General features: G+C 45.7%; 1 protein-coding gene across 9 annotated transcripts in view; it reads left to right on the forward strand.

Moving 5' to 3' along the window:
- meis2a (Meis homeobox 2a) overlaps window positions 1-15,834 on the forward strand; it is a 78,359-nt gene that overhangs the window by 19,838 nt on the left and 42,687 nt on the right. For 7 of the 9 annotated variants that reach the window (XM_066667573.1, XM_066667579.1, XM_066667532.1 and 4 more), the window contains exon 8: window positions 12,843-12,988. In XM_066667573.1, coding sequence (XP_066523670.1) covers window positions 12,843-12,988 — 146 coding nt within the window. The remainder of the gene's footprint in view (window positions 1-12,842; window positions 12,989-15,834) is intronic. The other 2 variants (XM_066667535.1, XM_066667554.1) reach the window with 1 other exon arrangement.

Genomic DNA, 15,834 nt, shown 5'->3' on the forward strand with positions numbered 1-15,834 from the left:
TGGCCCGGCTGCTGTGTTTCTAAAAGGTTGTTGCAATTACACAGTTTCCATGTTTTCAGGCGAAACATGCTGCTTAAATGCACCCAGCGTTTCTCTTCCCTCCCTGTTTTCTCCCTGGCATTGTTTTACCCACTCGACATACAGAAGCTTGATTTCCCTTTAATGAAACCCGTTTGGCTGCGGAATTTGCTTTTGATGCCGTTTGTTGGGATTGAGGCAGCCTTGCAATGCTCTTCTTTAAATATTCCCTCTTGCCACCATTCCCTTCTTGCTTGCCTTCCGTCATAAACTAGGTTTTGCGTGTTCCGAGAGGGGCCGTGTTTTCATTTTGCTGTCCCGGCAACGTGTGTTTCTCCTTCTTTTTTAAGAGCATCTTTCCTTGCATGTCTGTCAGGAATGACTAAGGCTCCACTGGAACAATTGGAGGAAGTTTAGGAAGAGAAGAGTGTTTAAATGTGTGAAAGAAAGAAGACAACACTATCTAGTGATAGCCACCTCCTTGAATGTACTCGGTCAATTTCAAGAGGAAAAATAAACCATGTTGTAGGAAAAAAAAAAGACTTTATTTAAAGTAGACCAAGGAAAAAAAATCTTTCTTACTGAGGGCTGACCTGCATTGTTTGGGCCGAATGCTTACTCTCTGGGATGCAGTCCTCAGACAACTGCCTGTCTGCTGGAGACATCTGTGGAGGCTGACCCTCTGACCCTGAAAAGAATGCTCTGAAGGTGGGGGATTGCTGCCTTTACCCCTCACAAGGCCTGGAGGACAGCCGAACAGCGCATGAGAACAAACTCTGCAACTATTAAAAAAGCTACACACAAAGAGAGAGAGAGAGAGAGAGAGAGAGAGAGAGAGATAACAAGAGAGAAAGAGCCAGATCAGGCCAAGGCGTAGGACTGGTCTTTTTTCTACCCCAAAGGCCTTGCTGCTACTTCTCCTCCTCGGACCCCCATGAGATCGTTTTCATCCTTTATAGTAAAGAGGAGTCGGGTGGAGACGGAGAGCAGGAGAGGTTATGCAGCAGAGGAGTGCTGGTGTGGTGGGGAGCGCAGGTCTTCTATCTGCTGCAGCGGCCAGCCGCTATTCAGTGCACCTGCCATTGTGTGGGCGCCCATCCAGGCCCATTGTTGAGCGGAAAATGAGTCGTGCTCCCTGTGGCTCCGGAGGCATGCTGCAGCCCCCTTATAGTGCAGGTTCTGGCCACCACTAGCTAAAGAAAACAGCCTCTTCTTGTTCTCGCTTCTGCTTTCCCCGCTCCATTTTACATGTCTGTAGGTTGCAGAGCAGCTTGGTCAAGTAATCTGTGCCACATTCCTGGTCTATGCTCCTTCTTCTTGAGCTTGTCTATACCATATTCCTAAACGTATGGACTGCAGAGCTGCAGGTCTGACTGTTTGTCTGCCTCTGTCTGGATTAGTGAACGGTTGGAGTTATGCTCTCAGCCACTCAGCTTCAGGCAGCTTCTCCTGCTGCTGAGCTCTGATGGGAAAGGAAAATTGGAAAGTCAATAACAGGGGGCCAAAAAAAAAAAAAAAAAAACACGAAAAAATACACAAAAGGGAAAAAAGAGACTAAACAAAAGAAAATAATGGTTTGAAGGAGCTAAGAGGCATGAGGCTGTTGATGAATTGCATCAGAAGTTTTTTTTGGCCATGCCAGTGCTATAAAGCTGCAAATGAACTCTCACCGCTCAAGAATTAAGAACTTGCCACAATATAATGATATCTGGAGGCTTGGAAATTACGCAGGCTCCGTCAAGATGCAGTGAAAGTCACCATACCTCACAGAAGCTTGGCACAGTCATGGTATGACCATCGTCATCTTCAGCAAGTCCATTTTCCAGCATAGATTCCAAAATAGGGAGCAAGGCTGAGCTCTCTCTCTCTCTCTCTCTCTCTCTCTCTCTCTCTCTCTCTCTCTCTCTCTCTCTCTCTCTCTCTCTCTCTCTCTCTGCTAATGTCAGGCACCTAATTAAGAAAATGTGCAAGGAATGTGATGGGGAAAATTCATTTGGGCAGGTCAAGGTGATAGAGTGGCAGTAATTTGAGCCGCGGACTCCCAAACTCTTATTTTTCACTGTGGTAATAAGCTCCTCACCAACTCAGCCATGTCTAGAGTGCAATTTTTACTGCCAAGAGCTGTCAAAGCTCTAAAGTCCGAGAGAGTGCCAGGATCGGGCTATAATAAAATGACCTACTGAACCTTTAGGAGCGTGGAAGCTGGAGAGCTCATCAAACGCTTGCAGACGACTCCATTAATGGAGGGAAATTGTCTTGTAAAGGCATTAAGCAAACCGTACGTGTCCCTATTAAGAAGTCTCGCTCTTCATTAATTCATTTACATCTCCATTATTGTTATGATTTACTTCCATGTACACTCTTAACAGTAAGGGTTCCTTAATGGTTCTTGGATTGCATGTGCAGCTCTATTAAAAAAAAAAAAACCTTATTAGTGGGAAACATTTACATAGTTTAAGAGGGTTCACAACTTGCCACCATTTATAAAAACGGGTTCTTTAAGGAAATTTGCCTTAAATAGCTCTGTAGGGAATCACATGTGGTTCTTCTGTGGAATTGCTCAAGAGAACTGTCTCTGGCACCTTTTATAAGAGTGTAGACATGCCTCAGAACGGTGGGAGAGAAGTTCCCTCTTTAAAGTGGAAGAGAATAAGAGGAGCGTTGAGGGTTTTTTTTTTTTTTTGTTAAATGATAATTACAGTCTGGAATGTCTGTGGGAAGGACAGCAGGCCATGGTTATTGACTTGTAAAGGAGCCGGTAGGTGAGTCTTGACAAGACACGAGCAGCCCCGGCTCTTGTAAAGGAGTATCTGATTTCTCTGCTAGTTGGGTCCCAGGAGAGGCTGTTGTGCTCTCTCTCTCTCTCTCTCTCTGTTGATCGGGGGCTCACAGCTGTATGGAAAAAAGGGCAGATAAAAAAGAATGCAAAGTGAAGTTTTGTGAGAGAGGTGTTCTTTGCCTGCACACGGCAGATCGAGATGAAGGGGGGAGGGGGCAGGGGTGAATGACTGAATGAACTGCATAGGGACTGTGCTCCGTGTGCGCGTGTGTGTGCGCGCGCGCACGTGCATGTGTGTGACGGCACAAAAGGCCAAGCGGTAGAGAGAAGCAAGTCAGCAAGCGGGGAGACAAAAGCAGCGATCAACTAACAGAGCTCCTCACAGGCCTGACTAATTTATGAAGGCAAACTGTGCCTCTGTGAGCGAGAGAGCAAAGAAGAGAGAGAGAAGCAGGTGGAACTGCAGGAAGTTTTCATTGACTCCAGTGAGCAGGCCAGGCACGGCCCAGGGGGGGAACTCTTCTCAGTTTGAACTTTATCAGGGGCTACGCTTAATCAATACACTATTGGAAAAAGAATTAATTACTAAAGCAGAATAAAACAGCTGCATTTTAAACTGAGGATTCATCAATTCTGTAATCTCTGGGTTTCAGCTCAGGTGCCAAGAGGATCATTCTGACTCCATGTAATGAGGAACTGAGGGAGTTTAGCTCCTGCCTGCACCCTTTTTCTCAAACACGCACACACACACGCACACGTACGCACACACTCACTCACACCATGCTCTCTCTCTTCTCCACTGATGGGTGAGGAATTCACAATTGTCTTCTTCCCCTCAGCTGTTTGTCATCACTAGGATCTCCTGACTAAGAGTGCCTCCTTTCCTCCCAATCTCTCCTTCCATTATGTGCCCTCCCTGCCCCCTACCCCTCCTTCTCTTCCGCCACATTCCCTTCCTACTGAATTCCTGTCTTCCCAGGGATGGGGAAGAAGGGGCATTAATGTGGAAATCTCCGGTGCTGGGGCCAGTGAAGCGCGTTTGTCCCGCTGAGGGAGAGGCAAACATTCCTGAGCACAGGGACACCCCGGTCACCCCTGCGGGACCCCCTTCTTGCACCCCCCAACACCCCTCCACCCCTTTCCCAACCTCAAACCCAAGCAGTGAATTTCAAGGAGGGTTGAGAAAGGGTTATGGGTGATGAATTGGGTTTTTAGTGAGCTCATTAGGAAGCCAAACAGAGTTTAGCCGGCGGAGCGGAGTGGAGTGGGGCCGCGGCGCAGTAATCAGTTCTGCTCGCTTTGTTCCCTGCCTCCAGGACATTTCGGAGCAAAACTTCATGGCAGTGGGCTGATGAGAGGGGCTGCCTAGCAGAGGCTACAATCTGATGGTTGACTTGTTGATTTATAAACCATTTTATAAACCTTTTAATTCATTTGCTCTTCCATCTCCTTCCGCCCCGCTTGTCCTAATGGCCCAGGCTCAGCCAGACTCTTCTTTGATGGTGGTGTCCAGCGGGTGTGGTGGGCTTTGTGTGTAAAAACTGCAAGGTGTATCCTGCTCCCGGAGTGAGGGACTGTCTATTTGTTTTAGTTTGAAGTGTAATTGAGGGTAGAGAATCACCATAAATACTGTTATCTGCTGAGTGCTGCTGGAGAGATGTGTAGAATCTTTCTCTCTCTCTCTCTCTCTCTCTCTCTCTCTCTCTCTCCTTCCCCTCCCTCCCTTTCCCTCTCTCACTCCCTCCCTTTGTAGCCTGCTCATTCTCTCCTTTTTCTGAAGAGGACTTTGATATTCCCTTACCAGGGATTAATAAAGCTATATTGCCGTTAGCAGCCGAATCCACACTTCTTTTCTCTCCGCCTCTGTTTTCTTTTAAAGCTCGCTCTCTCTCTCTCTCTCTCTCTCTCTCTCTCTGCTCTTGCTGTTTTTCACAGTTTTTACCCTTATCATTTACAGAGCATATGAATCCTGTTTTGGTGCAAATTTATGTAATTTGCTCTGCTAATTATTGCTGTAATTAACACTTTAATTACTGCAGTGTGAACTGCTCTGCTCCGTGGGGCTCTGCCTCCACCAATGGCAAGAGCTCCCAGACAAGGGCTGAGGCACGTGGATTCAATCATTATTTGTTTTCCATAATAATACAGCCATCAAAGTAGAGAGAGAGAGAATGAGTGAGAGAGAAAGTCTTCAGTATTAAAAGAGATGGAAGAGGCTCTGGATGCCTCTAAGACAATGTTTAAGAGACTGGGCGCACCTTGATAACCTCTGGGACCAATTAGCGCAATTTGACTGTGGAAAAAAAAGCACAGTGCGGAAGAGCACAGGGTTGTGTGCTTAGTTTAGGGAACGGGGCGGAGTTGTCAGCGAGTCAGTGAGTGTGAAATCTTTGGTCTAGACCCAAGGCCCTTCATTAGGCTCTGATCCCTGTCTCTGGAGCGAAGGGCAGTCATGGGCATCACAACGCCTTTTAGCCCCCCCCCCCCCCCCCCCCCCACACACACACCCCCCCGCCAAAAAAAAGTGTGCGAGGGGAGGTGGGGGTGTGCCGTTGCTCTGCCGTCCTCAGCAATTTATCCCTTTGCCATTCATGCAAATTGAATCCTGACATCTGCAACAGCCTCTCTTTCTCCCTCTCTCTCTCTCTCTCTCTCTCTAACACACACACAGACACACACACACTCGACCAGTCACACATCTTTATTTCATTTCTTTTCATTTGATTGTTTCTTTTTTAACTCCTCCAAATGAACATGCCTATTTTGGCTTGGCTGGAGACAGAGCCCTCCCTTCCACAAACTCTTCTCATTGGCTCACAGCAGAAAGTTCAAGCTGTTGATGTGAAAATGTTGTACAAATACAAAATATCAGTATAATTTAGGTACAGGTCCCCGTCTTAAACCACTTTTGCCATCTTCAAACTGGATCCTCTTTATCCTCTTTATTTTCCACTGCTCATTTTTCCCACTGTGGCAGAGAAAAGATGGGCTGGGCTGTTTTTTTCTGAGCGTGGTGGTTGCAAGTCCAAAGCCTCTATAATATGGCAGTACACGCAGCGCTGCTCTAAATGAAAGGTTTTGTGACTTATGAAATCATCAGCAGCTCTGAGTGATTAACAGGCTAATGAGTAGAGGAGGGGAGGGGAGGATGGGGAGGGGGCAGATGGAAAATCAAGGGCGCAATCAGCAGGCCGGGAGCAGCCATTGTGGGCCTCTCAAAGGCCCTACTTATGATGTAATTAGATAATTGTTGTTACAGGTAGCAGGTTAATTACACTTGTAATTATCCAGCCCAAAGCCTTTGATAATATACATAGCCCCGGCTTCCCCAAACATCAGGGCTATTGGCAGATGATTATCGCTTTGAACTGTTGGTGGAGGGATACTCCTACTTCTTCTCTTTCACTGTAGAGCCCCCACACCCATTTTTTTTCCTTACACTACATAGAAAGGTGGGAGGACAGCATTGGGTTTTCATTTTGGGTGAAAAGGTACGCCAGACTGAATGTCGCCCTCCACTGTTCCTACCCCCACTTTTCCCCTGAGCCAACTGGGCCTTCTCCTCCGTTCTTGCCTTGTCCACAGTCTGAGAGAAGTTGCTGCTGCAGGGTCTGGGCGGGCAGTGGAGAGATGATAGTTATCTGGAACATTCCTGGGATGGCAGAAAGCTATCTTCCTGATGGCAAGGCTGGAAGCCTTGTGTGTAGGAGGGGGATGGAGGCAGAGAAGCCCCCCAACCCTTCCCAAATGTTCTGCATTCAAACAGGCCAAAAAGATTGAATAATCGTCCTATGAGCATTCATTTCTGAGCACGCATAACCATGTGTCCCTCAGAACAAGCAGGCAAACACACATTAGTAGTGAAGTTACAAAAACAATACCCGGTAGATAGAGATTAACTCTGCGAGAGGATGCAGCTGTGCGCGAAGGCGAGACTAGTTTATGTGGAGTGTGAAGGGTGGGGGGGGTGGTGGGTAGAATGAGTTTTGGTGGCTTACACTGATTTGGCTGTGTGGAAAAACAGAAGAAGAGTGTTAGAGCAGCGACAGCTTTCACACAGCCGCTAATGACTCTCGCTGTCGCACTCCCAATTTGTTAGCGGAGTGCAGTGTTTACCAAGCTGTTGTTTTACGGGCCAGTGTGCGGGCTGCTGCTTTTTTAAGCAGTGCTCAGGAAATAATTGCCATAAAACCGCAGTCCCAGCGGGCGACGCTGCTCTCTGTGCCTCCTCACCTGAGCAAGGGTCGAGCTTTGGCCTGAGCGAGCCTTCGGAGAGTGCTAAACCTGAACGCAGATGGAGCAGTGGAAATGAGTGTATGCGTTGTGTGTTTTGTAAGTGTGTGCGCACTGGCCTGGCGTGTGTGTGCCGGTGTGATGAGGCCTGCTGGAGTGTGAATGGAAGCACTCTGTGTCAGGAACATGTGGTCTGGGTGCCTGCGTGAATCCTGAGTAAATAAAAAAAAATGGGGGGGGAGCAGAGGACAAAAGAGGGAGAAGCCCCTGCCCCAGTCCACATTGGCAGCCATTTGAGCCCTTGAATGTGCTAAACGCTGCTTATGCTGGCTGAAAAGTTGAGGAGAAAAGGAGGCGAAAAAGAGGCTTAAAATCCCTCTTTTTTTCTTTTTCTGCTTTTCTCTGAGGGAGCCTTGAAGGAAAGGAAGAGGGGGGGGGGCAGCAGGGGCAGTGCTGCAGGCCAAGGTAAGGAGGACAGGACGGGGCCTGTGTTGTTCTCTCTCTCTTTGAGGGTTAGCACTGTGGCCTGGGTCACTGCACTCCACCCTGCACCACCCCCTGCTCTCTTTAAACACTGAGGCCACTGCACAGTGCAATAACCCCCCTGTTTATCTGCTCAACATGGTAGAGTCTCTGCGAACATGCCTGAGCGGCCAGTGGGGGGGCCTTTGAGGGGGGCAGTAATTAGTCACTTTAAGCACAGCCTCTGGAAAGCACTGCCTCCACATTCATGCTCCATTACCCTGAAACAAACGCCCAAACCAACCGAAACGCAAATCCTCTGCTAAGTCACTCCGCAAAGACAAAGCTAGGCCTCTAAGGGCAGGACTACATATGTAGAGATACTGCTTCACTCTTGAAAATAAAGGTGCAAAATAGATGAGGATCTACAAGATTCACTTTGGTTTTTCTAAGGATGGATGGTTTTTAAATAATCGTATATGTAGTTGGGATGTAGCAGTATGAAGGATATGTTATGGTGCTTTTCCACTGCATGGAAGCTACTTGACTCGACTTGACTCAGCTCACCTCTACTCTGCTTTTTTGCTTTCCCATTGGGCTAATCTGGTACCTAGTACCTGGAATTGTTTGAAAAGGTCCAGATATCCCTTGGATCGCTGCCCATGAAAGAAGGTGCAAGAAAGAACAAAAAAGTATTCTGATCTGTCTAAAATAATCCGTATCTGTGTTCAGTCCAAAAAAATAAAAATAAAAAAATAAAATAAAAAACACATGATAACAAATGAGTAAGCCTCTTTTACCTCTGCCGTTGAGGTTTCCATAGCATGCGTTTCCCTGTTAGAGACAGTGTTTTGAGGGAGGCTATATTTGGTGGGAGCTGTTGTAATGGAAAACTAACAAGGTACCAAATACCCGATGCACATAGAGCAGAGTAGACTGGCATTTCTGCAGTGCACCTAATGGACCTGGCTTTTAACTCAGTCTCTTGCATACTCACTCACTCACTCACTCATGTTCAGCAGGCTGAAGACTCTCCACAAGTCATTGTCATTAACAGACCAAACGCTTATTATGCTTCATCATGAGCAGCAGGGTTGTGCTTCAGTGAATAGGTGTGTTCTTATTAAATTTAGATAAACATTTGGTTAATATAAAACTTCTAAATTAATTAAAGTTTAAAAAAACAAAAACAAAACAAAAAAACAATCAAGGCAACAATCATTAAGGAACCTTTATGTTTAGTAGCATAAGATGGAGCATTTAGATCTGCTGCTCAAGAGTTTGTCTTTCTTCAGAAAATGGATCTCTGATCACAGTGTCAACAAATGAATTATTGTGACTTCACCTGACACCAAACACAGTTTCATCACTTCAGAAATCTAAAAAGCAACTTGTGGACCTCAAATGGCATTCCTCTTTTTATATTTCAAAGCAAATCATTTTGACATTGTTGCGTGATGCCACCCAGGGCATTGCGTGATTTTGCGATGGGAGTTTAGAATGCTCTATATCTGTGCAGTTTGACACTCCCAATGCAGTGCCCTCAGCATCATCCCTGAGCACTCCCTCCGAGTGCGCTGTGCCCCCTAGCCATGGAGCCAACACACTCATATCCGCGGGTCTTATTTGTAGCATCCTGCAGGCAAACAGAGCCTGTAGGATACACATTCCTCTCACCATCCAGGACACACGGTGTACATCACTCGTCTGTGTGTCCGCAGGCAGACAGCACATCACCACCGAATTCTCCCAAATTTCTGTTAATGTTATATTTACTGACACCCTGGACTTTTAATGAGCGCAGAGCAGAAAGTATTAGCACACAGGGAAATGTGCAGATGCATGTTTAATAATCAGCCCTTGGTGATGTGAGACTATTTGAACAGAGTGCACTTATTTATTCATCTAGCTCTTATAGGAGTTGCCTTGCTTATTCTCACTAATATCATGTGGCCTAATCTAAGGTTAGCATCATTCAGTCGGCTTCCCTCACCGCTCATGCATACAGAAGCATGTATGTTTACATTGGGGGCATTTTTTTTGAAGATGGATGGAGTGAGGACGAGAAAGGAGGGAATAAAGTAGGAGAACGATAGAGCCTGCCTTTTTTTTTTCATCCTCCAAGGGCGCTGCTTTTCCAAAAGTGCCTGAGGCTACACTCCAGCACCTCTCCTCCCCGAGGCCTTTCGCCTGCCTCCTAATAGCCATCCCCCATCTGTGTCACTTGGGCAGATGATGGGACGCTTCCCTCTCTCTTTTTTCCATGCTCTCCTTCTCTCCTTCCCTCTCTCCCTCTCTCTTTTTTTTTGCAGAGTGCACATCCACACAGGTTAAAATGCCAGAGTTGCCAGGGAACAGTCAGAAGCCATTAGCGTTTGGGACAATTTGCCCTGCAGCGCTCCTTCTCTGGCTCATAAGAAAGGAGTGGGGGCGGATGTAAATCACCAGCTCGCCTTTAGATGTAATGAGGGTGTGCAAGTTTCCCCCTTCTTCTTTTCTTCTTTCTTTTCTTTTCTTTCTTTTTTCTTCCTTTCTTCTATCCTTATTCCGTTCTTTCTTGCTTTCTTGTCTTCCAGTTCTCTCTCTCTTCCTGCTTCCACGCAGCTAGAGTTGCATCATTTTTCTTATTGATTTCCAGCACTTTGGCTTGCCTTCATGTTTTGCCCTGCCATCTGTGTACTCATCTCATCTGACTGTGCGCACTCTTAAAAATAAAGGTTCCTAAATGGGACCTGGCTTGGATGTCTGGCTCTAGGAAAACCTAGAAAACCTTTAATTGCTTTAGAACCCTTATGTTGAGTGTGTGTGTGAGAGAGAGAAAGAGAGAGAGAGAGAGAGAGGGTAGGAGGGCGGTTCTGTAGTGTTCTTCATACTTGCAAATCTCTTCTATAAAACCTGTTGTTTAAAAGGAATTTATTTCTATTTTTTCCCCCCCAAAATTTTGACATCATTCATCTTGCAGAAGTAAACAGAGTGATTCTGGGTGGTTTGAGGCTGAATGCTTTGTTCTAGAGAAACTTATATTTCTCTAGTCACAATTGTTTACTGCGGTAGATGATAGGGAACAAAAAACTGACTTTAGTGCCTCTCAAAGCTACCTCCAACAACATTATTAAATGAAATGCTTTCAAATCCACGGCCTAATGCATGAGATATTGTTTTACAACAGTTTGGAGCTAAGATTTTGGTCTGGTTCCTGTCAACACCATTGTATATCTCTATAATGCACCGCTTCATGTCAGACTACTCCAGATGGCTGTATTTGGCTCAAACACTGAATCGTACAGGAATTCTAAATAGAAATATATATGAGAAAATGATATTTAAATACCCCAAAATAGTTTGTGGCATTGCTCTAAAGAAACCGTTTAGTCAGCTGTATTTGTTGTGCATGCATGTACTTATAGCTTTCATAGTTGTTTTGATAGTGGTTGTGCATTGCTGTAGCTGAGAATCAGGATACACACTGTGTACAGTGTAAGAGCACATGCTCGCAGTGTGTGTGGTTTAGTGAGAAGGAGAGAGAGGAGCTGAAAGCCTGGGAGTCTGATTTCACCCTGCTGGGGAGGCAGGCTGAGCCTACTGGAGCGGCCAGGGCTGGAGGCTAATGAAGTGACAGGTCAGTCTGTAAATACGCACGGGTCGGTCTGGCCCTGTTGAGGGGGAGGCTATCACATTGCAGTGAAAATGGAAACGCCAATAAAATTAATCTGCCAGCCTTTTGGCCACGGCCACTCCGCCTGTCCCTCGTCTGGACACCACCAGAGTGGCTGTGTGGCCAACAGCAGGGGCAGCCTGTGACACCACCGCCACAACAACAAGGTTACAAGTTTGTAGACCCAAAAACGACATGTGTACCTCACGCCCCCACACACACACACCAGCACACACTTCTCCCCTCCTCCGGGTATGTTATTATTATTGAAGTGGAGAGCAAACTGGTGAATTAGCACGCCGTCTGGGTCACATTTCTCAGGAAGCCACACACGGTCAGGCAGAGTCTACGGCTCAACTCCAGTTTATTGTTTTAGGCTTCCCTGAACAAGAGCTTTTACTTAGCCTGGGATTTATGGCATTTGCTACTAATGAATGCCCACTCTACAATTACAGCACTGCTAGCCTCCGTCCACTATTCCCACGTGTGTGGGACTGAAGCTCCAGCTTCTTTAACTTTGCCAGAGCAGAGAGCATTGCCACTTCTCTGTTTTCCTTATTCGTGTGCCTTTGCACTAATGATGTGGAAAGAAAATAGCACTGGAGAGAGAAAGCGTGTAAAAGGAGAAAGAACAAGAAGGAGAGAGGGATGAAAAGAGAAAGAGGCAAGGGGGGAATCTGCTCTGTCCTTGTATTCTTCATGTATTTTGCATTTGATTACACCACCAGTCGGATCCTTTTTCTTTCCCCCTTTTTAATGTTATTAGTTCAAATATTTATGCGAGATTATGGCTTGTATAGGTGCGTGTGATTGATGTCTCCCCAAAAACAGGAAGACATGCAAGTCTGAATTTTCAGAATGTCGGGGTCCTGCTATGCCTTAGTGGAGGAGTTTTTCAGATACATAATTTAGATGCCCTCAAGGAAGGCTTTCAAGGCATTTTCGCCCCAGGGCAAGAAAAAATAACTATGACTGTTAAAAGTAGATCATTTTTGCTAATGCACAATTAATGGCAGAAAGGAGGAGAGAGTAAGGCAAAGGCTTGGGATTGGAACTTGGGTTTAAAGGAAGCCGGCCTGCCTTGATATGCGCATGTTTCCTGCCCCAAATCAAACGCTGACGGACATTAATGCAGCACGAAGCCTCCATGCCCCTGTCATGCAAATGAGCGGGCGGGAAAGGGAGGGGCTGAGGTGGGGGGAGATGGACTGCAGTGCATTATGTGCATCTGAGTGCAACAATGAAGCGTCCTGCTCATTCTACCCTACTGTACTGTGCTCCCATGAAAGCATACTACACTCCAGTGGCTTTGTTTGGGCATTTATCTGTGTGTTGCCCTTTTACATCTTTGTATGTATGGCACTCCGTTCATCCTTCGTTCTCCTGAAGGGGGGGAAGAAGCCGTGTATTATGTCAAGCATGCAACTTTAATTGAATTAATGACATGACCTCAAGTCTGTTTCTAGATAAAGTCGTCTTCCACTGTTTTCTCTTATTCTTTATTGCTCCCTTTAAGGAACTGCACAAAAGGGTTCAGGACCTTGTTTTATTATTATTATTATTATTATTATTATTATTATTATTATTTTATTCTACGGTCAAATCAGGACACAGATCAAAACTCCATTTGGAGTGAGGGGGTGGTAGGTGTACGATGTATGTTTCTAGTTTCTAAAAATGTCTCGTTTTGACCAGGAGACGGCTTAGACAACAGCGTGGCCTCACCTGGCACAGGCGATGACGACGATCCAGACAAAGACAAAAAGCGCCAGAAAAAACGCGGCATCTTCCCCAAGGTGGCTACCAACATCATGCGAGCATGGCTCTTCCAGCACCTCACAGTAAGTGTTGTTTCTTATGTCCTCTCTGTAACATGTACAAGAGTACTCTCTTTAATGGCATTCACAAACAACCAGACGGTCACAAACAAAGCCATCAGTAAACTCTACTGAATGTACAAACAGTCACAGCCACTGCAGATACCCCAGAGCCGCGCTCGGAATCAGTATTGCGTTTGATATTTGATGGATGCATGTCAGTTTTCACTGTTGAGTCAACACAAAATATGGGCTTAGATCAAACAATAGCACTGATTCACGTGACCTGGGTTTTCTCCACGGCTCCTCCTGTCTCACATCTCCTCAACAACCACACACAGGGGCTTCCCAGAATGTAATGGTGTCAAAGCAAAAACATAACTTTTCAGGCGAAGGGAAAAAGCTGCTCATTTGTAAAAGGCCAAGAACCTACAACAGTTCCTTCTTTCAACATCCCTTTATGCTTAGTATTAAACAGGCTGCTTGGTTACTTTGCTTTTAGGGCATATATGTAAATAAGCTCAGTTCTGATTGGCTATGATTTATTGTGCTTTATTTTGACATTTTAAGAATGTTTACATACTACATAAAAATGGATTTTCCATGATCTGGCTTCTTTAATGTAAGGCAGTGGAACAAGATTTTTTTCTAATTATATTTAGCTTCTATTGGTGTATTGGCGCAGCAGGTTAGCGTCGCAGTCACACAGCTCCATGGACCTGGAGGTTGTGGGTTCGATTCCCGCTCCGGGTGACTGTCTGTGAGGAGTTGGTGGGTTTCCTCCAGGTGCTCCGGTTTCCTCCCACAGTCCAAAAACACACGTAGGTAGATGTGTTGGCTGGTTGGTAGGTTTGACAACATTACATTCTGGGAAGCCCCTGTGTGTGGTTGTTGAGGAGATGTGAGACAGGTAGGTGGATTGGCGACTCAAAAGTGTCCGTAGGTGTGAGCGAATGTGTGTGTGTTGCCCTGTGAAGGATTGGCGCCCCCTCCAGGGTGTGTTCCCGCCTTGCTCCCAATGATTCCAGGTAAACTCTGGACCCACTGTGACCCTGAACTGGATAAGCGCTTACAGATAATGAATGAATGAATGGTGTATTCATCATGTCGTCCTGTTTTCAAATGACTTACATAAGTGACCAAAAATAAATAAATAAATATAATAAAAAACAGGGAGTTAAACGTGGAGCTGCAGCTCTTTTTACAGCTATTATACTCTGTGGCAGGAATAAATCCAAAAAAATCCTCCTTGTTCTGTCATTGAAGACTAAAGAGTAACTCTCAATGTGGACGGAGCACATTTTGCCCTTTAATCAAACAGGTATAAATAAGGAAGGCTGATGTTATTAACATTTTATGTCCCTTTGTATTTACAGCGAATAGTGTGTCTTCTGTTCTGGGGATGAATACGCTCTACTTGTTTTACTGTGTTAATTTGGGAGTAAGATCAATCTGTATACAGTAGCTGGAAATGCTTCCCCAGTCTGGGAGCTAGGGCTGTGTGTAAGGAGGGGCTACTTTGATTGCTTCTGGAACAGTGTTTGCTTTCTCCTCTTCACTAAACAGCTCTCTCAGCCTCAGACAACATATACTCTCACTGCAGCAAACAATCATGCTTACTTTCCATCAAATTAAATATTTAAAGGACACATCAGAATTGTTGTGTGTGTGTATGTGTGTGTGTGCGTGTGCATGCGTGTGGTGGGTCTCTGAGATGCTGTGAGTGGTCCTGGGAGTGTGTGGGTTGTCAGGGTAAGCTGGGTAGGGGGGCCAGGCTGGTGGGGGGTAAGCGAGGAGCCAGAGACGGTCATGTTCCGTTGCCCTCTCTGATGTCAGGACATTATCAGAGGCTCAAGCTGTATTGATCTGGACAGAGCAGGTCAGGTTACATGCGACCCTGTTTCTGAGCACGTGGCTACAAATGGACAGCTCAAGAAGCGGAGTCCAGTCTTATACTAAAGTTTGAATACCCCTGGTCAAATGAGGTACAGGTTTTGTTGATTCTCTAAAGACATAGATTTCACACATATACACGTTAAATATTTACAGACAAATGCCACATTGGTTTGATCTTTGTCGAACATTTCCAAAATATATAATTTGACTTTGTGAGATGGGGTGAGAGGGAGACAGAGTCCCTTCGGCCTGTGCTGTGTACGTAGCAGAAGGTCAGATGCCCTCGGTGGTCGTGCTGACTGCATCAGCCCCTGCGCGAGAGCCCAGCCCTGATTACCTAACCAAAAGCCCAAATAATGAGGCCCTGCAAATACAGCCTAATTGAAAGGGCTGTAAATCCATTACATATTGGTCAGGGATAATCAGGAGCGGTTTAATCACTTTTCTCTATTCAGGAGCACTGAAGCTGCAACAGCAGAGCCCTGAACCTTGCCATGTGCTTATTATTCCCATCATTATCAAAATGACTTCACAGCTGTTCACGGCTACATCTCCTCTGCTGGAGATTTCAGCAAATCTGCAAAACACTTTTTTTTCTCATTTGAGAACGAGTATTAGGGCGAGACAACATCACAGGGATTTGCTTTGCTCTGATATTTTTCCTCGCTCCATCTTTGCTCAAACTTGTATAAGGAGTGGGAAGAAAATCTTGAATTTAGTGGCCTCCTCTGAGCCACCTACCACAGTGGTTTTTTTTTTTTACACACACACACACACACACACCTCCTGGTTAATTTACTTGGCTCACACCAAGCAGAAATTTCTTGCTTTATTGAGGGATCATTAGGCGTCTTTCCTGGCGACTCAAGGAATGCCTATTGTAGGCTTCTCTCAGCTCTAGCTCTTGCACTGCAAAAGAGGCGTGTGATTCACAGAGAACTGTACAGCCTTTTCCACCAATTTTCTTTAGAATT

The sequence above is a fragment of the Hoplias malabaricus genome, chromosome 1 (assembly GCF_029633855.1).
Source record: "Hoplias malabaricus isolate fHopMal1 chromosome 1, fHopMal1.hap1, whole genome shotgun sequence".
Taxonomy (NCBI): Eukaryota; Metazoa; Chordata; class Actinopteri; order Characiformes; family Erythrinidae; genus Hoplias; species Hoplias malabaricus.